Below are 25,434 nucleotides of genomic sequence, written 5' to 3'. Positions count from 1 at the left end.
ATATATAATATCCATTTTAGGACAGTACACTTTTGGTTTCGGTGTGGTATTTATTTGGCTCATTGGTTTCTGTATGGTTTTTGTTGTTGTTGCCTCCGGGGTTATTGCTGGGGCTCAGTGCCTGCACTACGAATCCACTGCTCCTGGAGGCCACTTTTCCCATTTTTGTTGCTCTTGTAATTATTATTGTTATTGCTGTTGTTAATGTTGGATAAGACAGAAAGAAAACGAGGGGGGGGGGGAAACAGAGGAGAAGAGAAAGACATCTATGGTCCAGAAGGTGGCACAGTGGGTAAAGCAGTGGACTCTTAAGCATGAGTTCAATCCCTGGCTCCACATGTACCAGAGTGATATCTGGCTCTTTCTCTCTCTCCTATCTTTCTCATGAATAAGTAAATAAAATCCTTAAAGAAAAAGAAAGGAAATACAGACACCTGCAGACCTGCTTCACCACTTGTAAAATAATCCCCCCTGCAGGTGGGGAGCCGGGGGCTTGAAACACGATCCTTATGCCCACTGGTCCTTGCTCCTCAAGCCATGTGCGCTTAACCCACAGCGCTACAGCCCAGCCCACAGTTTTAAGCAAGATGTATAAACTTATTTGGGGGGGAAGTACATACCAACAGTGGAATGTGAGCTTCATCTCAAAAAAAAAAAAAAAAAGAAAGAAAGAAAAAGAAAATCCTAACTCTGAGTTGCGGAGTAGAAAATAAAATTTAGTTACAGAAAAAGATAGTTCTTCCCATCGGAATACAGGCTTCACTCAGAGGGAGAAAAGCCGAGTCTATTTCTGGGTGTAAGAGAACTGTCACTGACATGCTGCACGAATCTGGCCGCTGACACTGGGTCCCACTCTAGTGCTGGTCTGTAAAAAGGGGTGAGGCTCTTTCTGCCAAGGGTTCCTGTGAGCGTCTAACGATCAGGCACATGAAGGGCCGGAATTAAGGAACTGAATTATTGCCTAGAGACATCAAAAGGAAGAAGGAAATACTGCAACATCTGCTTTCTGACAAGAGTTTAGGAGTTTCTTTTCAAAGGCAGTTTAAAATCTACTAAGGAAAAGGAAGAGCTATGCCCATGTTTATGAATGATACTTTCTTTATAATTCTTTAATATTTATTTTATTTATTCCTTTGTTGCCCTTGTTTTTTATTGTTGTAGTTATTATTGTTGTTATTGATGTCGTTGTTGGATAGGACTGAGAGAAATGGAGAGAGGAGGGGAAGATGGGGAGAGAAAGACAGACACCTGCAGGCCTGCTTCACCGCCTGTGAATCGACTCTCCTGCAGGTGGGGAGCTGGGGGCTCGAACCGGGATCCTTACGCCGGTCCTTGTGCATTTCATCATGTGCGCTTAACCCACTGTGTTACCACCCAACTCCCAGGAATGATATTTCTATTACTAACAGTATTTGTCTGATAATATAAAAACGCTGAATCATACTAGACACATAAAATAAATGGTAGGCTTTATCACTTCCCAACAAAAAATGTCAAAAACAAGATGAAATAGGTTCCTACAAAGAAGAATATCAAATCCAGCATATCAGTATATGAAAAGATACTTTATTATTTTTTATTATATAACATGTCGTGGCTACACCAGACTGCCTCTTCCCAAAAGGCAAGTGAGACACAGGGTAAGGTTTCTTTTTGATTCCTGTGAATCTCAGCATCATCTGTCTTTTGGAGGGTTCAACTTCTTTCGGCGTCTATGAAACCTTGAAAAGAAGAAAATAAGTTTTCTTTCAACTTCAGAAATAATTTTACTGTATGAAATTTACATTTGTTTTATGTGATATAAACGTGCCCAAAAACACTTTTTCTTTCTTTCTTTCTTTCTTTCTTCTGCCTCCAGGGTTATCGCTAGGGCTTGGTGCCTGCACTATGAATCCACTGCTCCTAGAGGCCAGTTTTTGTTTTTTATTTATTTATTTATTTATTTATTTATTTTGATAAGACAGAGAGAAACTGAGAGGGGAGGGGAAGACACAGAGAAAGACAGAGAGATAAACACCTGCAGACCTGCTTCACCGCTGGAGAAGTGAACCCCTACAGGTGAGGCTTGAACCAGGATCCCTACACTGGTCCAGTCCTCACGCTGAGCACTTTTTTAAGTGGAAGGTGTGAACAGGCACCTGGACAGATGACTACAGTAATATGAATGACAGCTCCAAGCAACAGGGACTTGGGCGGTTACCACTTTTTATTCAGGAAGGCAGTTTTTCACAAAATGGCTTTGACTAATAGTTAACAGAAATAGACCTTAACTGAAGAGATGACACTAGCTTCTTTGAAGGCACTGAAAACATTTTGACATTGTTGAATTTGCTTCTGCACTTGCATGAAGACTGTTCCAAGCCACCGACACAAGTATAGAAATAAGCGATCACTGCTGATCTTTTAGCTGCAGGCGAGGCGAGGCCTCCTCCAACACTGAGACTACTGGTTTGGTTGAATAGTTACTGAACAGAATAGGTCATTGCTCCAGGCACTGGAACTACAGCAAAACAAAAACATCCTTCCCTGGTGGAGCCTCCTTCCATTCTGGGGCGGGAATGGCTCATCGTCCAGAGGACGAAACTCTCGCCAGGGAACAAGCATGGCAGCGGCGTCAGTGTTCACGCACAAGGTCACGCCACTGGCAGTGACAGAGTCGCTTTCTCTTTCAGAAATTTAGAATTAGTTTACAGATCCTTCGTACTTCCATCCAGCCTTCTTTCAATCATTCTTTCTCTTTCCTTCCTTTCTTTCCAATATAACTTTACCTTTAGTGGAGTTCCTATCAGATCATTTATATAGTCATTCTTCTCTTTTCTTCAACCAGGGCACTACTTACTTAGTTCATATGGTGTTGCTGGGAATTGAACCTGGGCCCCTGAAGCCTCAGACATGAAAATCTTTTGTATAGCCACGATGCAATCTCCCTGCCCCTTTGATTTTTCTTTTTTGTTTTGTTTCTATCACTGGGCTGAGTTTTTAAAACAGAAAGTGAGACATTCAGACACACACACACACACACACACACACACACACACACGGCACAAAGCTTCCTTCAATGCTGAGGAGACTGGGCTCAAGCCTGGGCGGCACACGTAGAAAAGCAGTGCCCTGGGGGTCGGGCAGTGGCGCAGTGGATTAAGCGCATGTGGCGCAAAGCACAAGGACTGGTAAGGATCCCTAAGGATCCCGGTTGGAGCCCCCGGCTCTCCACCTGCGGGGGGAGGGGGGGTCACTTCACAGGCGGTGAAGCAGGTCTGCAGGTGTCTATCTTTCTCTCCCCCTCTCTGTCTTCCCCTCCTCTCTCCATTTCTCTCTGTCCTATGCAACAACAAACGACATCAACAATGGCAATAATGATAGCCACAGCAAGGCTACAACAAGGGCAACAAAAGGGGAGGGGGGGAATGGCTTCCAGGAGCGGTGGATTCATGGTGCAGGCACCGAGCCCAGCAATAACCCTGGAGGAAAAGAAAAAAAAAAAAAAAAAAGCAGTGCCCTTAATTTGCAGACCCTACTCATTCGTTTTCAAAATGTGTGAGCACCTACTATGTTTTTTGACTTTTATTTCAGAAAAGGCTTCTGCAATACGCAAGACAAAAATTTCTGGCACCACCATAAACCAAAGGTGAACATTGCTCTGGTCCACCCCCCCACGTAAATATTTATTTACTTTGACTCTTAAAATATTGAGTTGTCCCTCACCCACAGGTGAAGCAGGTCTGTAGGTGCCTGTCACTTTCCCTATCTCCCCCTTCCCTCTCAATTACTCTGTCTTGAACCAACAGTAAATAAATAAGAGATTTAAAAATGAATGAATAATGGGGGTCGGTGGCAGCACAGCGGGTTAAGTGCACATGGCGCAAAGCGTAAGGACCAGTGTAAGAATCGGTTCCATCCCCACCTGCAGGGCAGTCGCTTCACAAGCGGTGAAGCAGGTCTGTAGGTGTCTGTCTTTCTCTCCACCTCCCTGTCTTCCCCTCCTGTCTTGATTTCTCTCTGTCCTATCCAGCAACAACAACAACAAAAACAATAACCACAACGATAAAAAAATTAAGTAAATTAAAAACATTGAGTTCTCAGTAGTCAGGATGTAATTTTGTTTTTCTATGGAAAAATCTGTCATGACTTTTCTGACAACCCATTAGTCAGACACAGCACAGCCTCATAGAGCGCACATCTTACCATGACTAAGAACCTGGGTTCAAGCCCCAACTACCCCATGGGAGCACCACGTAAAAGGGAAGCTTCCTTCACAAAGAGCAGGGCAGCAGTCTGTCTCTGGGCCTCTTGACTAAAAAAGAAAGAGCCTGCTGGGGATGGAGGGACCAGCAGGCACAAAGCCCCAGCAGAAATCCTGCCTGCAAAAAAGCCTAAAATGTTTAAAAAATAAAAGACGCTTTTGTTAAAGGGGCCAAGGGACATAGCTCGGCAGTAAAGCACATGCTTAGGTGAAGTCCATGATTAAACTCATGACAGGGACCATTCTTTTGATTGCTGCAACATAAAATTTGTAACGTAGCGTAATTCCCTGGGACCCCACAGCACTGAAAGAAGCTCCAGTGTCATGGTATTTCTCCCTCTCTGTGTGTGGCTGTCTCTGTTTTAAATCCAAAATGCTGCTCAGCTCAGCCCCGCCAGATGGTGGTACTGGGGACTGGACCTGGGACCTGTGGTGCCTCATAGAAGAAAACATTGTGCATAGCCATGGTTCTACCTCCCTGCCTGAGACTAGAAGCTTTAAGGAAAAAAAGAAAAAGAAAGAAAGAGAGAGAAAGAAAGAAAGAAAGAAGTAAAAGGAAGGAAAGAAAGAAAGAGGAAAGGAGGGAGGAAAGGAGGGAGGAAGGGAGGGAGGAAGGGAGGAAGGGAGGAAGGGAGGAAGAGAGGAAGGGAGGGAGGGAGGGAGAGAGGAAGGGAGGGAGGGAGGGAGGGAGGGAGGGAGGGGGAGTCAGGCACTAGCACAGCAGACGCAAAGTGCAGGGACCGATTCAAGCCCCCGGCTCCCCACCTGCAGGGGAGTCACTTCACAGGCGGTGAAGCAGGTCTGTAGGTGTCTGTCTTTCTCTCCCCCTCTCTGTCTTCCCCTCCTCTCTCCATTTCTCTCTGTCTTATCCTACAACGACATCAATAACAGCAACAATAATAGCTACAACAATAAAACAAGGGCAACAAAAGGGAATATTTTTTTTTAAAAAAAAAAAAGGAAGGAAGGAAGGAAGGAAAGAAGGGAGAGCAAGAGAGAGAGATTAATTAATTATTGGGGAATTGACGATCAAAACATCACTCTGACAAAAGTGATGCAAACTCAAGAACTCATACTCCGAAGTCCGTCCTTTCATTCACTGCGCTATCTCCCGGGCCACCTCTTGGTTTTCTATCTGAAAAAGACAGCCTGAAGCAGGAAAGCACCAGTGGTGACAGAAAGAAAGAAAGAAAAATAACGTTGGCTCACAAATGAAACTGCCTACTAGCCTTAACGGCATGCTAGGAAATTAAATTGACAATCAGAGGCTTACTAGCAACAGTGAAGAGTAAATGATGAAATTAAACACAGGTGGTGTAAATGTTTGGCGATAACACACGTATTTTTAAAACTCCCTGATGCTCTTCTTGCCTCCTTCAAGGACTTATCTTTGGAGGGTTTTCATCAATTCAGTGACTCGGTGATGAATAAAAGATCACAAAAGTTTGCAACAGCCTTACAAGAGATCACAGCAATACGCAACATGCAGGAAGAAACAGACACTGAACGCCGTTAAAGAAGAATTTCAAGGTGGGACTTGTCTTGGTAACGAGACAGAGAATAAACACGGCTGACGTTAGGAATCGCACCAAGAAATTTTACAGCATGGTAATGACTCAACTATGGAGTTACAATGAACTATGGAGTTCATTTGCTCTCACAGACCCTGAGCTACAATTAAAGAACAGGGCAAAACCCAGAAAGCGTTCAGAAATGAAGCAGGTACCAAACAAGGGAACGTCAAGAAAGGGGAAATAGAAACAGGAATCGAGATCCACAGTGGCGTGGGGGGAGGGGAGAATTTTTCTTTTTTTCCTTTGGCAAATGGATACAAATATAACTTCTATTGGAAAGATTCCCAAGGGGGGGGGGCACAGTGAAATAACTAATCTGCACAGTGCATGACTTTTGTCAAAGCATGGCCCAGCCCTGAGCCCGGCTCTCGGCTCACTGAAGGGAGCTTCAGAACGGTGGTCTTCTCTCAAAAGAGACTGAGGAGGAGCTAGTTAAAGACTGCAGCACTGCTGATGGCCTGGCAAGCTAGCCCCCTGCAGGTGGAACCTGGCTTCAATCCAGCACTGTGGTCAGTAAGCGCCACCACCTGGCCCCTAAGGGATTTTTTTTGAGGGGGGAAGGAGCTGTATTTTATGAATGAAAACCGTTGAACAGATTTCAGTAGTTTGAAAATATTGTAAGGGCAGTGCTACCGGGAATAAAATCAAATAAGGAAAACGCAGCAGGCTGAATGCCATCAATATACTGAATTCGATTTAAAGTCAAAGTAAATCTCAGGCTCTAGTCTGAGGCAGTGACCTGAGGAATCTCAAACACTGGCATAAGGAAGAAAGTTTCTTGTACAGAGAGACCACCAAGCTCTGGATCCACAGCCACCTGCTGTCCACACTGCTCCCCACCGGGTGGTTCACAGGTCCTTAATACTTACTCCAAACAGCCCACAGTAGGCTCGTCTTCCTTAGACCCAACCTGTCGTCCACTGACATCAAAGCCCTACCGTCCATTAGATGGCCAGAGACCAAAGTTTTCCTCAATTTTCCTTTTCTCTCCCCATCTACACTGTTGTGGGTCACCTACTGCCATGCATTAAATTAAGTTCTCTCTCTTAGTATGATTATGGCTATAAAATTAACATTCAAAAGTCAGTGGCATTCCTTTATGCAAACACTAAGTTAGAAGAAATTGAAATCCAGAAATCAGTTCCTTTTTCTATAGCAACAAAAACTATAAAATATCTAGGAATAAACCTAACCAAAGAAGTGAAAGACTTGTATACTGAAAATTATGAGTCACTACTCAAAGAAATTGAAAAAGACACAAAGAAGTGGAAAGATATTCCATGTTCATGGGTTGGAAGAATTAACATCATCAAAATGAATATATTACCCAGAGCCATCTACAAATTTAATGCTATCCCCATCAAGATCCCAAGCACATTTTTTAGGAGAATAGAAAAAATACTACAAATGTTTATCTGGAACCAGAAAAGACCTAGAATTGCCAAAACGATCTTGAGAAAAAAGAACAGAACCGGAGGCATCACACTGCCAGATCTCAAACTGTATTATAGAGCCATTGTAATCAAAACTGCTTGGTACTGGAACATGAACAGACACACTGACCAGTGGAATAGAATTGAGAGTCCAGAAATGAGCCCCCACACCTATGGACATCTAATCTTTGACAAAGGGGCCCAGACTATTATATGGGGGAAGCAGAGTCTCTTCAACAAATGGTGTTGGAAACAATGGTTTGAAACATGCAGAAGAATGAAACTGAATCACTGTATTTCACCAAATACAAAAGTCAATTCCAAGTGGATCAAGGACTTGGATGGTAGACCAGAAACTATCAGATACTTAGAGGAAAATATTGGCAGAACTTTTTTCCGCATAAATTTTAAAGACATTTTCAATGAAACGAATCCAATTACAAGGAAGACTAAGGCAAGTATAAACCTATGGGACTACATCAAATTAAAAAGCTTCTTCACAGCAAAAGAAACCACTACCCAAATCAAGAGACCCCTCACAGAATGGGAGAAGATCTTTACATGCCATACATCAGATAAGAGTTTAATAACCAACATATATAAAGAGCTTGCCAGACTCAACAACAAGACAACAAATAACCCCATCCAAAAATGGGGGGAGGACTTGGACAGAATATTCACCACAGAAGAGATCCAAAAGGCCGAGAAACACATGAAAAAATGCTCCAAGTCTCTGATTGTCAGAGAAATGCAAATCAAGACAACAATGAGATATCACTTCACTCCTGTGAGAATGTCACACATCAGAAAAGGTAACAGCAGCAAATGCTGGAGAGGGTGTGGGGTCAAAGGAACCCTCCTGCACTGCTGGTGGGAATGTCAATTGGTCCAACCTCTGTGGAGAACAGTCTGGAGAACTCTCAGAAGGCTAGAAATGGACCTACCCTATGACCCTGCAATTCCCCTCCTGGGGATATATCCTAAGGAACCCAAAATAGCCATCCAAAAAGAACTGTGTACACATATGTTCTTGGCAGCACAATTTGTAATAGCCAAAACCTGGAAGCAACCCAGGTGTCCAACAACAGATGAGTGGCTGAGCAAGTTGTGGTATATGTACACAATGGAATACTACTCAGCTGTAAAAAATGGTGACTTCACCGTTTTCAGCCGATATTGGATGGACCTTGAAAAAATCATGTTGAGTGAAATAAGTCAGAAACAGAAGGATGAATACGGAATGATCTCACTCTCAGGCCGAAGTTGAAAAACAAGATTAGAAAAGAAAACACAAGTCGAACCTGAAATGGAATTGGAGTATTACACCAAAGTAAAAGACTCTGGGGTGGGTGGGTGGGTGGGGAGAATACAGGTCCATGAAAAATGATGAATGAAATAGTGGGGGTTGTATTGTTAAATGGCAATCTGGGGAATGTTATACATGTAAAAAAAAAAAAGAAGTAGAAACGCAAAGCAGAAATTGACTGAGTTTGGAGTATGGCACCAAAGTAAGAAAGCAGAAGTACACTAGAGTTTGCAGTGAGTACCTCCCTAATACTTCCTCTCCACTTTTCCAAGCTTTGGGTCCATGATTGCTCAACAATTTGTTTGGCTTTGTATGTTAACTCTCTTTTCAGTCACCAGGTTCCAGGTGTCATCAGGATGCCGGCCAGACTTCCCTGGATTGAAGACCCCACCAATGTGTCCTGGAGCTCAGCTTCCCCAGAGACCCACCCTACTAGGGAAAGAGAGAGGCAGACTGGGAGTATGGACCGACCAGTCAACGCCCATGTTCAGCGGGGAAGCAATTACAGAAGCCAGACCTTCTACCTTCTTCAACCCACAATGACCCTGGGTCCATGCTCCCAGAGGGATAGAGAATGGGAAAGCTATCGGGGGAGGGGGTGGGATATGGAGATTGGGTGGTGGGAATTGTGTGGGGTTGTACCCCTCCTACCCTATGGTTTTGTTAATTAATCCTTTCTTAAATAAAAAATAAAAAAAATAAAAATAAAAAAAATAAAAAAAAGAATTCACAAATGGGGAGTCGGGCTGTAGCGCAGCGGGTTAAGCGCAGGTGGCGCAAAGCACAAGGACCGGCATAAGGATCCCGGTTCGAACCCCGGCTCCCCACCTGCAGGGGAGTCGCTTCACAGGCGGTGAAGCAGGTCTGCAGGTGTCTATCTTTCTGTCCTCTCTGTCTTCCCCTCCTCTCTCCATTTCTCTCTGTCCTATCCAACAACGACAACAACAATAATAACTACAACAATAAAACAACAAGGGCAACAAAAGGGAATAAATAAGCTAAATAAATTTTTTTAAAAATTAAAAAAAAAAAAAAGATTTCACAAATGTATTCATGAATTCCACAAATCCGTCATAACTGTACCAGCTCTGTGCTAGTTACTAGAGATGAAGTAAGGACAAAGTTTGCTTCAATAATTAAAAATGTTTTTGAAAAGTCACCTCTTAGGTTTGGTAAGGAAAGAAGGATGTAAAGAAGACTAAAGTCAGAGCCAGTTGTGTGGTAATTCAATGGAATAAAGTGAGAGAGTATAGCGTGGTCCGGGAGGTGGCGCAGTGGATGGAGCAGTGGACTCTTAAACCTGGGGTCCTGAGTTCAATCCCCGGCAGCACATGTGCCAGAGTGATGTCTGGCTCTTTCTTGCTCTCCTATCTTTCTCACTAATAAATAAATGAAATATTAAAAAAAACAAGAGAGAGAGAGCACAGCTGACCCTTGAACAACATTGCACTGCACTTCAAGGATTCGCTTACAGGTGACTACTCTTCCTTATTTTGTTCCTCCCTCCCCTTTCTTTCTCTTAACTTATGGACAGAGACAGAAACAGAAAGCACTGCTTCACCATTTGTGAAGCTTTCCCCCTCCCCCCACGGGTGGGAACTGAGGGTTTAAACTTGGGCCTTGCCCCCAACTATTTTTTTTAATATTTATTTATTTATTCCCTTTTGTTGCCCTTGTTGTTTTATTGTTGTAGTTATTATTGTTGCTGTTACTGATGTCGTCGTTGTTGGATAGGACAGAGAGAAATGGAGAGAGGAGGGGAAGACAGAGAGGAGGAGAGATAGACACCTGCAGACCTGCTTCACTGCCTGTGAAGCGACTCCCCTGCAGGTGGGGAGCCGGGGGCTTGAACCAGGATCCTTATGTCAGTCCTTGTGCTTGGCGCCACATGGGCTTAACCTGCTGTGCTACTGCCCAACTCCCGCCTCCAACTATTTTTCTGCCTGAGGTTTGCACAATCGGGGATGTAGAACCCACACATATGAAAGGCTGACTATAAGGAACTGTAGCATCCACAGATTCTGATATCTTAGAGCTCTTAAAGCCAATCTGCTAAGGATGCCAAAGGCCAATTAAGTTTTAAGGTTTAGAGTAATCAGAAGTTATATGAAGATATTTTAAGTAAGTAGGGGTTGTCTACCCTACTTCCAACCCCGTTCATCAAAGGTCAACTGTATTTGCAACAGAGAGGCAACGATCGTTTCTGAATAGACTGAGAATAATGTGGGCTACTCAATCATTTGCCCAGTCCTTCCCAGCCCCCATTCTTTCCTTTTATTTTTATGCAATACCTCAAAGCATGTTAAAGACATAAAAGATTAACAAATATGATTCTATCAGATTACATAAAACATGGTATATTCTGGGCAGAACAGATAGCATTATGGTTCTGCGAAAGATTGTTAGAGACTCCGAGGTCCCAGATTCAATCCCCACCACTAATATAACAGAGCTGAGCAGTGCTCAGGTCTCTAGGTCAGTTAGTCTCTCTCTCAACCCTTCTTTCTTTATTTCATTAAAATATTTATTTTATTTAAATAAAATTTTTTTTAAAAGGGGGGGCTGGGTGGTGGCGCACCTGGTTGAGCGCACATATTACAACGTGCAAGGACCCGGGCTCAAGCCCCCAGGCCCCACCTGCAGGGGGAAAGTTTTACAAGTGGTAAAGCAGGGCTGCAGGTATCTCTCTGTCTCTCTCCCTCTCTATCTCCCCCTTGCCTCTTGATTTCTGGCTGTCTCTAGGCAATAAATAAAGATAATTTTTTTTTTAAATTAAAAAAAAAACACGGTATAATCTCTGACTATATCATAGAGTGGAAAATATTTCAACTACCCTTGAAAAGCTAATAAATTCACAGAAAACTTTAATTAAATTCCCCCATTAGAACAAAAGTGGAGGGGCCAGGCAGTGGTGTACCTGGTTGAACAGACAGGTTATAATGTGCAAGGATCCAGGTTCAAGTCTCCAGTCCTCACCTGCAGGGAGAAAGCTTCACAAGTGCTGAAACAATACTACAGGTCTCGGTAGATCTTTCTTCCCGCCCCCCCCCCCACCTACTCCCCTCCAAACTCCCCTTCCTTGTCAATTTCTGTCTCTATGCAATTGAAAAAAGAGGAGGAGGAGGAGGGGGAGGGGGAGGAGGGGGAGGGGGAGGAGGGGGAGGGGAGGAGGGGAAGAAAAACAGGGCTGCGGAGATAGCATAATGGTTATGCATCAAGACTTTAATGCCTGAGGCGCCAAAGGTCCCAGGTCCAATCCCAGAACCACCATGAGCCAGAGCTGAGCAGTGAGTGCCCTGGTAATTAGTTAATTAATTTAAGGCAAAGAGAGATGCTACTTCAGGCTGACGTGACTCAGCAGTAGAACACATGTTGCAGGTCCTGGGCTCAAACTCCAACACCCCATATGATGGCACAAGCTTTGGTCTGTCTCTCTCTGTCTCTTTTTTTTTTTAAAGAAAAAAATATATATGTTTTTAATTGTATGTACAAAATACTAGCTCAAAATTATGTACTTTTAATGTCTTTATTAGCCATCTGCCACTAAGTGTTCATTCAGCTTCACAGGGGAGACACACGCTGTTACCCATAAACACTAGAGGCGTGGCCAGCAATCCCTCCTCCGACAGTTCAGAGAGCCTGACTCGGGACTGTGCTGTCTGTACTAAGCCGCGCGCGTATCTATGATGAGAGTCAGCAGCCGTGAGCACCATCTGGCATCTTCCTAGTTCACCTTGCGCGGCGTCTGCAAATGGCAACGGCTGAGCTCCATCCTCAGACGGCACGCACGGCACGCACACAAACAACTGACAGTCCGGCCTGGGACTGGGCCTGGTCCCCTTAGTTCATTTCTGCGGTCCTTCCAGAACAGCAAAACGGTAAAGACACGCTGTGCTGTACTGGACTGTGCACCAGAGACGCAGACTAGAGTATTCCAAAGGCCGATATTCCGCCTTCTTGCTAGGATGCCTGATAAGACATCTTGAAAAGTCTTAACCATTTTCTAAAACACACACACACACACACACACACACAATCACAATCTTTCTCTCTTTGATTGATCAACTTTTAAAAAGTCAAATAGAGAACTAAAGCACTAGCTCATTTTAGCTGCAGTATACAGACTTAGAGCGCTGTTAAGCAGGTGGGACTACTTGGTGTAAATCTCCCTAGGCAAATACAGACTCAGAAGTTTGCTCGAGTGAGGGAAACCACAGGTGGGTTCCTTTGGCAGGCCCAGGGAGAGGTGAAGAAGCAGCAGTGACTTACTGTCCGTGAGGATACCAGCGGTGCTTCGTAGTAAAGAACATCCTGCTAAGCTGCTCTCTCATGGCTCCCTGATGCAAGTTTCCACTGTTTTCTTCTAACCTAGATTTTAGAATTTGATCATGTGTCTCTCCGTGATTATGTACAGGGTCTGGTCGAGGGATAGGCTACAAAAGAATCAGTAAAAACAAGGAAAAAAAAAACAGCATCAAAAATGTAGAAATGTTAGCCAGCGAATGACTGTGTTTACAACTAAACAATGATCACGGTTAGTGAAAGCCTGCAGCACCACAAGTGCTGTAGACTGCTCACCAGGAAGCGTTTCACCTAAGAGCACTATTCATTAAATACTCACATTTTTCTTCCCATATTATGTTTTAGATTTCTTTTCCAATAGTAAGACCCTATTCATTTTCTCCCAATAATAAAGCATGTATTATTACAATGGTTATGCAAAAAGCCTTTCATGCCAGGTCACCAAAGATCCCAGGTTCAATCCCTAGCATCACCCACCGTAAGCCAAAGCTGAGTAATGCTCTGGTAAAAGTTTTAATAAAGCATTTATTGGTCTGGGTTTAAAAAACATGACAAAAGCATTTACTGGTTACTACTGCTCAAAACGATAAACTCTCTAGCTTGCAGTGGTGTTGGGGAATGAACCAGAGACCACAAAGCACGCAAGTTTTTTTTACAAAAGAATTCTGCTACCTTCCCACACTATTATATTTCCTAACTTAAAACCTTGTAGCCTCAAGACCTGGGAAGTAATGCAGTGGATAAAGCACTCACCTCTGGCACATGAGGGCCCCAGTCTGACCCCCAGCAATGTATGTGCCAGAGTGATGCTTTGTTCCAATCATTAAATTGCTTATCTCTAATGCAAATCAAGACAACAGTGAGACACCACTTCACTCCTGTGAGAATGTCAGACATCAGAAAAGGTAACAGCAGCAAATGCTGGAGAGGTTGTGGGGTCAAAGGAACCCTCCTGCACTGCTGGTGGGAATGTCAATTGGTCCAACCTCTGTGGAGAGCAGTCTGGAGAACTCTCAGAAGGCTAGAAATGGACCTACCCTATGATCCTGCAATTCCTCTCCTGGGGGTAGATCCTAAGGAACCCAACACACCCATCCAAATAGATCTGTGTATAACTATATTCTTAGCAGCACAATTTGTAACAGTCAAAACCTGGAAGCAACCTAGGTGTCCAACAACAGAGGAGTGGCTGAGCAAGTTGTGATATATATATCCAATGGAATACTACTCAGCTATCAAAAATGGTGACTTCAACGTTTTCAGCCCATCTTGGATGGAGCTTAAAGACATCATATTAAGTGAAATAAGTCAGAAAGAGAAGGATGAATATGGGATGATCTCACTCTCAGGCAGAAGTTGAAAAACAAGATCAGGAGAGAAAACACAAGTAGAACCTGATCTGGAATTGGCGTATTGCACCAAAGTAAAAGACTCTGGGGTGGGTGGGTGGGGAGAATACACGTCCATGAAGGATTCAGAGGACCTAGTGGGGGTTGTATTGTTATATGGGAAACTGAGACATGTTATGTATGTATAAACTATTGTATTTACTGTCGAATGTAAAAGATCAATCTCCCAATAAAGAAATTAAAAAAGAAATTATTAATGTCTCTCTCTCTCTCTCTCTCTCTCTCTTTTTAAGCATAGTCTCAAGCAGAGAGGTACCTTAATGGCTATGCAAAATGTTTTCATACACGAGACACCAAGGTTCCACGCTCAATCCCCAGCACCGCGTCAGCCAGAGTTGAGCAGTGCCAGGTAACGTGAGTGCCTTGTACATGTTCTAGGTGAACCCAGACGCCAAATGGGAGCTACCAGGGCCTAAGAGCATGTCTACCTCTGTCTGTCTCCATCTATCTTAATGAGAAAGTATCCAGGAGCAGTGAAATCACACAAGAGAAATACAAGTGCTCTTTTTTTTTCCCTCTCTCTCTCTCTTACCTTATATCTATCTAAAGTGAAACACAATGAAAAATTTTTTTCATTGAAAAGGGAATTTCTGGGGGCCAGGTGGTAGCGCGCCTTGTTGAGCAGACGTGTTACAATGCACAAGGGCCCCGGTTTGAGCCCCTGGTCCCCACCTGCAGGGGGAAAGCTTCACAAGTGGTGAAACAGAGCTGCAGGTGTCTCTCTGTCTCTCTCCCTCTCTACCACCCCCTTCCCTCTCAATTTCTGGCTGTCTCTATCCAGCAAATAAAGAAAATTAAAAAAATTAAAAAATAAGAAAGAAAGAAAGAAAGAAAGAAAGAAAGAAAGAAAGAAAGAAAGAAAAAGGAATTTCTTATATCCAAAGGAAGCAAGGGAAATTCCAGTGCTTTTATTTTAAGTGACTAACACGCTAAAAAAAATAATATTTATGGTAACTTAAGTCGTTCTTCCCAAAGTACATTAGTCACTATAAATCCCATCTCCTCTCAAACACCAGTGATATGATATATCCCCAGCAGTAACAAAAGTCCTGGGGACCGTTCAGAACAGCTAGACAACACAGTGGAGTTGGCAGAAGATTTTCATGCCTGAGGCTCTGAGTGTGAGCCTCCAAACGGCGGTTCTCCTTTCCTCCAGGATCACAGGAAGCCCGAGCTTAGCAGTGTTCTGTCTGGAGTTTCTCTCACTGGACTTGAATAAAGCTTCATCCCTGGGAAACAGGGATGGTTCAACACTCACAACTCAATGTAATCCACCACATCAACAAAAGAGAAAATAGGGAGTCGGGCGGTAGCGCAGCGGGTTAAGTGCAGGTGGCGCAAAGCACAAGGACCGGCAACAGGATCCCGGTTCGAGCCCCTGGCTCCCCACCTGCAGGGGAGTCGCTTCACAGGCGGTGAAGCAGGTCTGCAAGTGTCTGTCTTTCTCTCCCCCTCCTCTCTCCATTTCTCTCTGTCCTAACCAACAACAACAACATCAGTAACAACAACAATAAAAAACAACAAGGGCAACAAAAGGGAAAATAAATAAATAAATAATTTTTTTTTTTAAGTTTTTAAAAAAGGAAGATAAACATCACATGGTCATACTGATTGATGCTGAAAAGGCATTTGACAAGATCCATGTATGATAAAGACCTTTGAGAAATTAGGAACAGAGGATAATTCCTCAACATAATAAAAGCTATCTATGACAGGCCCACAGCTAACACCATCCCCAATAGGGAAAAGCTGAAAGCTTCCCCAATGAAATTGGCAAGTAGGCAAGGATGTCCACAAGCATCATTATTCAACACAATCCTGGAGGTCCTCACCACTGCCACCCGCCAAGAAAGAAATGGCAAGGTAGCCCAGTGGTTAAGCGCACGTGGCGCAAAGCACAAGGACCGGCGTAAGGATCCTGGTTTGAGCGCAGGTGGCGCAAAGCATAAGGACAAGCACAAGGATCCCGGTTTGAGCACACGTGGCGCAAAGCACAAGGACCGGCATAAGGATCCCGGTTTGAGCCCCTGGCTCCCCACCTGCAGGGGAGTCGCTTCCCAGGCGGTGAAGCAGGTCTGCAGGTGTCTGTCTTTCTCTCCCCCTCTCTGTCTTCCCCTCCTCTCTCCATTTCTCTCTGTCCTATCCAACAACAATGACAGCAATAACAACAACAATAAAAAAAAGAAAGAAATAGCAAGGCTATCACATATTAGAAATGAACAAATAGGGGCTGGATACTGGCTCACCTGGTTGAGTGCACACGGGTTCGAGACCCCAGTCCCCGCCTGCAGGGGGAAAGCTTTAAGAGTGATGAAGCAGGGCTGCAGGTGTCTCTCTGTCTCTCTCCCTACCTACCCTTTCCCTCTCAATTTCTGGCTGTCGCTCACCAATAAACAAGATAGTAAAAAAAAAAAAAAAAAGAAGAATGAAATGAACAAACAGGGGCTGGGGGATAGTGCAGAGGATGAAGCTCACAGGGTGCGAAGTGCCCAGCCAGCCAAAGATTCCCGGTTTGAGCCCTGGCTCCCCACCTGCAGGGGGGGCGCTTCACAGGCGGTGAAGCAGGTCTGCAGGTGTCTATCTTTCTCTCCTCCTCTCTTTCTTCTCCTCCTTTCTCAATTTCTCTCTGTCCTATTCAACAACAGCAGCAATAGCAATAACAACAATAACAATAATAACAAGGGCAACAAAAATGGAAAAAAATGGCCTCCGGGAGTAGTGGATTCATCTGAGCCCCAACAATATCCCTGGAGGCCAAAAAAAAGGAAGAAGTCAAACTATCACCGTTTGGTAAGATACCTAGTGAACCTCAAAGACCCCACCAAAAAAAAAAAAATGGGGAGTCGGTCAACTGAAGTAGGTCTGCAGGTGTCTATCTTTCTCTCCCCCTCTCTGTCTTCCCCCTCCTCTCTCCTTTTCTCTCTGTCCTATCCAACAACGACGACATCAATAACAACAATAATAACTACAACAATAAACAAGGACAACAAAAGGGAGTAAATAAATAAATATTTTAAAAAACTGCTGGAAAAATTAATACAGTAAAGTACAAGGAGAGAAAAATACACATAAATCTGGGGCATTTCTGTATACAAATGAGTCAGAAGAAAAAGAAGTGAAAGACTCATTTCAACTACAATCAAACCCAAAATGATAAAATGCCCTGGGGTGAATCTCGCAAAAGAGTTGAAGACCTTTTACAGGGAAAACTATAGGACACGTCAGCAGAAACGGAGAATGACAATCATAAGCCAGTGCTGCTTGGACCAACCCAATCAGGTTCCCCTTGGATGCGCATTGATCAGATCAAAACAGTGCTGCTTGGAATAAACATGGACACTTGGGTAAACGGAATAGAATCAAGAGCCCAGAGATGAGCCCACACATATACAGTCACTTAATATATAGCATGACGGGGGCCAGGCGGTAGCGCACATAGCGTGAAGTGTGAGGACCTGCGTAAGGATCCTGGTTCGAGCCCCCGGCTGCTCACCTGCAGGGGAGTCACTTCACAAGCGGTGAAGCAGGTCTGCAGGTGTCTCTCTCTCTCTCTCCCCTCTCGGTCTTCCCTCCTCTATTTCTCTCTGTCCCATCCAACAACAACAGCTATAACAATAACAACCACAACAAGGGTCTCTCTCTCTCTCTCTCCCCTCTCTGTCTTCCCTCCTCTCTCTATTTCTCTCTGTCCTATCCAACAACAACAGCTATAACAATAACAACCACAACAAGGGCAACAAAAGGGACAAAATGGCCTCCAGGAGCAGTGGATTCCTAGCACAGGCACAGAGCCCCAGAGAAGACCCTGGAGACAAATATATATATTGGCCAAATGATTCAATAAAGTAAAGAAAGTCTCTTTAATAGATGGTCCTGGGAAAAATGGACAGCCACGTGTAGAAAAGGGAAGCTAGACCACCACCTAAAATTTAGAGAAAAAAAACAGTGAAAAACTGCAAGATCTTCACATCAAAGATGTGCTTGAAGACTCAACCCCAATGGTATGGGGAATGAAAGAGTAATTGAATGGACTGCATGTAAGTAAAAAGCTTCTACACATCAAAAGCAAACTACACAAGGATAACCAAGCAACCCAATAAATGGGAAAAGATATTTGCATGGCACACATCTGACAAATGCCTGATTATCAAATGCCTATCAAGAACTGATAGAACTGATATAGCTCCTAAAGAGGGGGAAAAAATGCAGTCTGGGAGGTGGTGCGATGGATAAAAGCAAGCATTGAACTCTCAAGTTTTGAGGTCCTGAGTTCAATCCTTGGCAGCACATGTACCAGAGTGATGTCTGATTCTTTCAATCTCTTCTCCTATCTTTCTCATTAACAAGTATATAAAATCTTTTAAAAAAATGCAGGGACCGACAGAAGGATCCCGGTTCCAGCCCCCGGCTCCCCACCTGCAGGGGAGTCGCTTCACAGGTGGTGATGCAGGTCTGCAGGTGTCTGTCTTTCCTCCTCTCTGTCCTCCCCTCCTCTCTCCATTTCTCTCTGTCCTATCCAACAACGATGACATCAATAACAACAACAATAATAACTACAACAACAATTAAAAAAAAAGGGCCACAAAAGGGAAAATAATTTTTTTTTTAAATCTTTAAAAAAGAAATAAAGAAACAGAAAATTACCTGACAGCGTGGGCCGAAGAAATGAATAGATAGTTTTCTATTTTTTTTGCCCGCAAAGTTAATACTGGGGCTTAGTGCTGGCACTGCAAATTCACTGCTCCTGGTGGCCGTTTTTTTCATTTTATTTTATTGGATAAGAGAGAAATTGAGAGGAGGGTAGATAGATAGATGGACAGACAGACAGACAGACAGACAAACAGATATAGAGAAAGAGAAAGACATTTGCAGACCTGCTTCAATGCTTGTGAGACAACATCCCCCCCAGCATGTGGGAGTGGGGGCTCGAACTGGGATCTTTGCACGGGTCCTTGTGCTTGGCACTACCTGCACTTAACCGGGTACACCACCACCCAGCCCCTAAAGAAAACGTGCCCCTGAAGCACTTCAGGGAAAACATCATCTCTTGTAAGCGAAGTGAAATTGTTATCAGACCCTAGGGATATTAGCAAGCATAAAATTATGGCCTGCATACAATTTCTCTTTTAAGTTATTACATGTGCTGAAGATCAGAATTTGTAAACAGTATCAAAAGGTCATTTTCACAAACTGGGGAAACAGTGTAGCTGGTAGAGTGTCAGACATGCCCAAGTCAGAGGCTGCAGGTTTAATCCCCAGGGCTGCATGTACTGGAAGTAGCATTCGGGCTTCTCTCATGCTACCCTGCCTCTCGCAAATGAAATTAAGAAATGCAACTTTTTTTTTTAACTGTTTCTTCAAGTGTTAATAGATGTTCATTGTCTCTCTTCCTAGTCTCAAATATACTCACTTCTAACATATTACAAATTCTCTTTGCTTTGTATGATTAAAAATGTTTTCTCTCTCCAAGCAAATAGATAAAAGACAGTGCAGCTAACAGTCTTCAAAGTATACACCAAGAGCCTCTGGCAGGTTCAGAATTCATTGTCAGGTAGTGTTTGACCTCCTTGATCAAATTTCAAAGAAAATAATACATGAATGTTTCAATAACAAGAAAAAGAAACTGTCAACTTTATAATATTGAGAAATGTCATCCTGAATTACTTCTGTTTTTAAGAATTTGGAAAATATTACTTTAAAAATTCTCCACTAAACCACTAAAAAGATTGCTTACTACTCACTTTTTTTTTTTTTTGGGGGGGGGACTATCACCAGGTCTTCACAGCTTTGAGTCAGCATTCTCAGATGGAAACAGAGACACAAAAGGAATAAGGGCAAGACACTACAGAACCAAAGGTCCCCCGGCAGTTAAGAGTCAGGCTCAAACCTGGGTCACGTGAACAAGGGAGGCAGCACCCTCTCAGGCAAGCTGTCTCACCACAGGAATACTCAAACCTTTCTTTGTTTGCCAAGTCATTTTTTAAATATTTATTCCCTTTTGTTGCTCTTGTTTTTTTGTTGTAGTTGTTGTTGTTGTTACTGATGTCGCCATTGTTGGATAGGACAGAGAGAAATGGAGAGAGGAGGGGAAGACAGAGAAGGGGAGAGAAAGAAAGACACCTGCAGACCTGCTTCACCCACTTGTGAAGCGACTCCCCTGCAGGTGGGGAGCCGGGGGCTCGAACCGGGATCCTTAGCTGGTCCTTGTGCTTTGCGCCACGTGCGCTTAACCTGCTGGACTACCGCCTGACTCCCGTCATTTTTTTTCCCTGTGTAATACCTTTATTTTCCTGAACCAGAAATCCTAAACTATATAAAAATGCTTTATTCCAACCAGAAGGAATATAGAATCTTTTTGCCCATTTATCTAGACTGAAGTTTAGCTTCAAAATCGAATTATAAGAAAACAAAAGGTAGAAAGTCATGTTAACTTTTTTTGTTTTTTGCTTCCAGGGTTATTGCTGGACTCAGCACCTGCACCATGAATCCACTGCTCCTGGAGGCCATTTCCCCCCTTTTGTTGCCCTTGTTGTTGTAGCCTTGTTATGGTTATTATTGTTATTGTTGATGTTATTCGTTGTTGGATAGGACAGAGAGAAATGGAGAGAGGAGGGGAAGACAGAGAGGGGGAGAGAAAGACACCTGCAGACTCGCTTCACCTTCTGTGAAGCGACTCCCCTGCAGGTGGGGAGCTGGGGGCCCGAACCGGGATCCTTACGCCGGTCCTTGCACTTTGTGCCACATGCGCTTAACCCACCCGACCCCCGTCATGTTAACTTTCTTAAATCCAGCCTTACTTGGTATTTCTTGGGGTCGGTGGTGGCGCTCCTGATTGGGCGCACGTGTTACAATGTGCAAGGACCCAGGTTCAAGCCCCCGGTTCCCACCTACAGGGGGAATGCTTAGCAATAGGTAAAGCAACACTGTAGGTGTCTCTCTGTCTCTCTCCCTCGCTATCATTCCCTTCCCTCTTGATTTCTGGCTGTCTCTATCCAATAAATAAAGATAAAAAAAAAATCTATTTAAGCACATGTGGCACAAAGCACAAGGACCTGCATAAGGATCCCGGTTCGAGCCCCCTGGCTTCCCACCTGCAGGGGAGTCACTTCACAGGCGGTGAAGCAGGTCTGCAGGTGTCTGTCTTTCTCTCCCCCTCTGTCTTTCCCTCCTCTCTCCATTTCTCTCTGTCCTGTCCAACAACATCAATAACCACAAAAATGTTAAACAAGGGCAACAAAAGGGAAAATAAATAAATATTTTTTAATTAAAAAAAAAAAAAAAACACCTAAAGAATATCTAAACCAAACAGAGAAAAATCAAATGTTTGGACTGTGAGAAGGAAGCATGAATGCTTCTACCAGCAAATTATAACTCACATTTCTCTTCACACATACCTTTGTGTGTTCATATGGAATGTCCACAGAAGGGTGGTAGCAAACTATTGTCCTGCCATCAGATGTCAAAGCAAGATCTACTTTGCTAAAGAAAAAAAAAAAAAAAGAGGAAGAAGTTTTAGGAACAGGAGTTATTCTGTACTAAAACAAAGCAGAAAGATTATTCTTTTTTTTAATATTTATTTACTTTTTGTTGCCCTTGTTTTTATTGTTGTTGTAGCTATTGTTATTGATGTCGTCGTTGTGGGATAGGACAGAGAGAATGGAGAGAGGAGGGGAAGAGAGAGAGGGGGAGAGAAAGACAGACACCTGCAGACTTGCTCCACCACCTGTGAAGTGAACCTCCTGCAGGCGGGGAGCTGGGAGCTCGAACTGGGATCCTTACCGGGTCCTTGCACTTTGTGCATTGGGCGCTTAACCCACTGCACTACCACCTGACTCCCATCATTTGAATTTCTAATCATAAAGATTGTAGTTGTGGTCCGGGAGGTGGCACAGTGGAAAGAGCACAGGACTGTCAAGCATGAGGTCGTGAGTTCAATCCCCGGCAGCACATGTGCCAGAGTGATATCTGGTTCTTTTCTCTCTCCTATCTTTCTCATAAATAAATTAAAAATATCTTTTTTAAAAAATTGTAGTTTAAGTAGTCCAGGAGGGAAGTGGCATAGTGGACAAAACAATGGACTCTAAAGCATGAGGTCCCAAGTTCAATCCCCAACAGCTCATGTCCCAGAACGATATATGGTTCTCTCTCTCTCTTTCCTCCTTTCCCTCTCATTAATAAATAAATTTAATTATTATTATATATATATATATATTTTGCCCCCAGGATTACTGCTGGGGCTCGGTGCCTGCACCATGAATCCACTGCTCCTGGAGGCTATTTTTTCCCTTTTGTTACCCTGGTTGTTTTTGTTGTGGTCATTATTATTGTTGTTATTGATATCACTGTTGTTGGGTAAGACAAAGAGAAATTGAGAGAGATGGGGAAGACAGAGAGGGAGAGAGAAAGACACCTGCAGACCTGCTTCACCGCCTGTGAAACGACCCCCCTGCAGGTGGGGAGCCGGGGGCTCGAACCAGGATCCTTACGCCGGTCCTTGAGCTTTGCACCACGTGTGCTTATCCCACTGCGCTACCACCGGTACCCCTAAAAAATTTTAAAGGGGTGGAACCAGGTCGTGGCACACCTGGTTGAGTGCACATGTTATAATGACCAAGAACCAGGTTTTGAGCCCCTGGTCCCCACCCGCAGAGGGAAAACTTTGCAAGTGGTGAAGCAGGGCTGTAAGTGTCTCTTTCTTCCTTTCTATCTCCCCCTACCCTCTCGATTTCTGGCTGTGTCTATCCAATAAATAAAGATAATTAACAAAAAATGATTAAGTCCTTTCCTAGATCAGCATTTCTTCAAATGCCTCTGACAAAACAATTCAACTGTAGGAAGCTGCCCATAAAAAGGGTACTATGGTCAAATACATCTGGTAACTACTGTTTGTTATCCTTTCTCTTGTTAATTGTCATCAGCGGGAGAAAAGGATTTTGGGCAATATTCCATGAAGCACCTCTTGACGGAATGCTCTTGCTAAGTCTCATTCCTTTCAGTACAAACTAATATACCCTGTTTTTCAAAGACCACCACAATGACTACTGCACTTAACTTGATATGCATTCTAAGAAGCATAAATTTCAGCTTTTATTAAACACAGGCATTCTCTAGATAGAAGCCTATGTTTCTGGGATTTTATCATCCCCACCTGCAGGGGAAAGCTTTGCAAGTAAAGCAGTGCTACGGGGTCTCTTGGTTTGTCTCTCTCTCTCTCTCTCTCTCTCCCCCCACCCTCTCAATTTCTGGCTGTCTCTATCCAATAAATAAAAATAATTAAAAAAAAAAAAAACTTTGCAAGTGCATTTTATCACCAAACAGATTTGAATCACACAACATTTGACACCCACAATCACAGTGTATCTTGGCTAACATAAGGTTGTTTTGCCATCATACTAAGACTGCATTAAAGAAAACAAGACTGAATACCACAACGTGGCTACAGTGAACATTTGAGCCGTTAAATGGTCTTTGACGAATGGTGGGAATTTTACATAATGCAAAACAGTTCTATGACTCAAGTTTTTTTCGGGATGAAAAATGCTACCTATTGCCTAGTCTAGTTTCATCTGTATCTTGGTACTTACCAAGTATGCAACTACCCCTCAAATAAAAACTAGTGGCAAGGGCTCAGTCCGCCATACCACCATAAGCCAGAGTTAAGCAGTGCTCTGGTAAAAAAAAAAAAAAAAGAAAGAAAAATACTTGGACTGAGTTTGATGTATTGCACCACAGTATAAGACCTGGGGGGGGGGGGGGTCAGGTCCTGGAACATGATGGCAGAAGACCTAGTGGGGGTTGGTTTGTTATGTGGAAACCTGAGGAATGTTACACATGTACAAACTACTGTAATTTACTGTTGACTGTAAACCATTAATTCCCCAATAAAGAAAAAAGAAAAGGTGGGGGGTGGATTGGGCAGTGGCATACCCAATTAAATGCACAGAGTACAAAGCATAAGGACCTGTGCAAGGATCGGGTTCAAGCCTCCGGTTCCCCATCTGCAGAGGGGTCACTTTACAAGCCTCGAAGCAGGTCTGCAGGTGTCCATCTTTCTCTCCCCCTCTCTGTTTTACCCCTCCTTTCTCAAATTCTCTCTGTCCTATCCAATAAAATAGGGGAGGGTGGTGGTGGAGAAGGCCACCAGGAACTACAGATTCATAGTTCTGGCCCTGAGTCCCAGTGATAATTCTGGAGGCAAAAAAAAAAAAAAAACAACTAGTAGCAAGAAGAAAATATTTACCAGAACTTGTAATAAGACAACTCAGCTTAAGAAAACATGTTGCGGGGGTCAGGCAGTGATGCAGCGGGTCGAGCGCATGTAGCGCAAAGCCCGACCAGCGTTAAGGATCCCGGTTCGAGCCCCCGGCTCCCCACCTGCAGGGGAGTCACTTCACAGGCGGTGAAGCAGGTCTCCAAGTGTCTGTCTTTCTCTCCCCCTCTCTGTCTTCCCTCCTCTCTCCATTTCTCTCTGTCCTATCCAACAACAAACAACATCAACAATGGCAATAATAATAATAACCACAATGAGGCTACAACAAGGGCAACAAAAGGGGAAAAAGAAAAAAAAACATGTTTCAGTTTATGTATATCACATGCTAGTAGAGAAAAAAAAAAAAGACATCTTATTCATGTCATTCCTAGTTCTTAGCATATTGACAAGTAATACACCAAACAAACTGTGGTTAGTTAAATATTGCAATTCAGGACTATTCAGTGCCAAGCAAAACATCAATATGCCTGTCTTAACAAATTCAGTAATCACCACAACATAATGACAATCTTTTTTTTTTTTTATTTAAAACATATGTGAACTCAGATAATAGGTAAATTTAGATCACTGAAATAATTTTAAAAGACAAAATTAAATGTAAATAATAAGTAACACAGAAAACACCAAAGAAATAGAGCTAACTGCCTCTTAGGTTAAACTGAATTTGAATACATACCAATTATAGTCATCTGGAAGGGAGTGATATGTAGATTTCTGGTGAACACAATTCAAAGTTCCATCTGTAAAAATCCCAAACATTGAAATGATTATTACTTTGAGCACATCTTTCCACAGAAACATATAGCTAGTTTCTCCCAGATAGCCAACACTGACTAAGTTTACTGTGAAACAGGGCTGAACCAGAGGCCAGGAGTTCAAAACAAGACCAGATTAGTG

The 25,434-nt window shown here is 43.4% G+C and overlaps 1 protein-coding gene across 1 annotated transcript in view; it reads right to left on the bottom strand.

Moving 5' to 3' along the window:
* Positions 1-1,546: 1,546 nt before the first annotated feature.
* Positions 1,547-25,434, bottom strand: part of MRPL42 (mitochondrial ribosomal protein L42) — a 28,231-nt gene continuing 4,343 nt past the window's right edge. The window contains exons 2-5 of the mRNA XM_007523199.3: positions 25,214-25,277; positions 21,662-21,746; positions 12,826-12,989; positions 1,547-1,721 (exon numbers count right to left, since the gene is read on the bottom strand). Of these exons, the coding sequence (XP_007523261.2) occupies positions 1,676-1,721; positions 12,826-12,989; positions 21,662-21,746; positions 25,214-25,277 (359 nt within the window). The 3' untranslated portion in view covers positions 1,547-1,675. The remainder of the gene's footprint in view (positions 1,722-12,825; positions 12,990-21,661; positions 21,747-25,213; positions 25,278-25,434) is intronic.

Source organism: Erinaceus europaeus, chromosome 7 (assembly GCF_950295315.1).
Source record: "Erinaceus europaeus chromosome 7, mEriEur2.1, whole genome shotgun sequence".
Taxonomy (NCBI): domain Eukaryota; kingdom Metazoa; phylum Chordata; class Mammalia; order Eulipotyphla; family Erinaceidae; genus Erinaceus; species Erinaceus europaeus.
The sequence above is the reverse complement of the archived record's forward strand: the minus strand, read 5'-3'. Positions and strand labels throughout refer to the sequence as shown.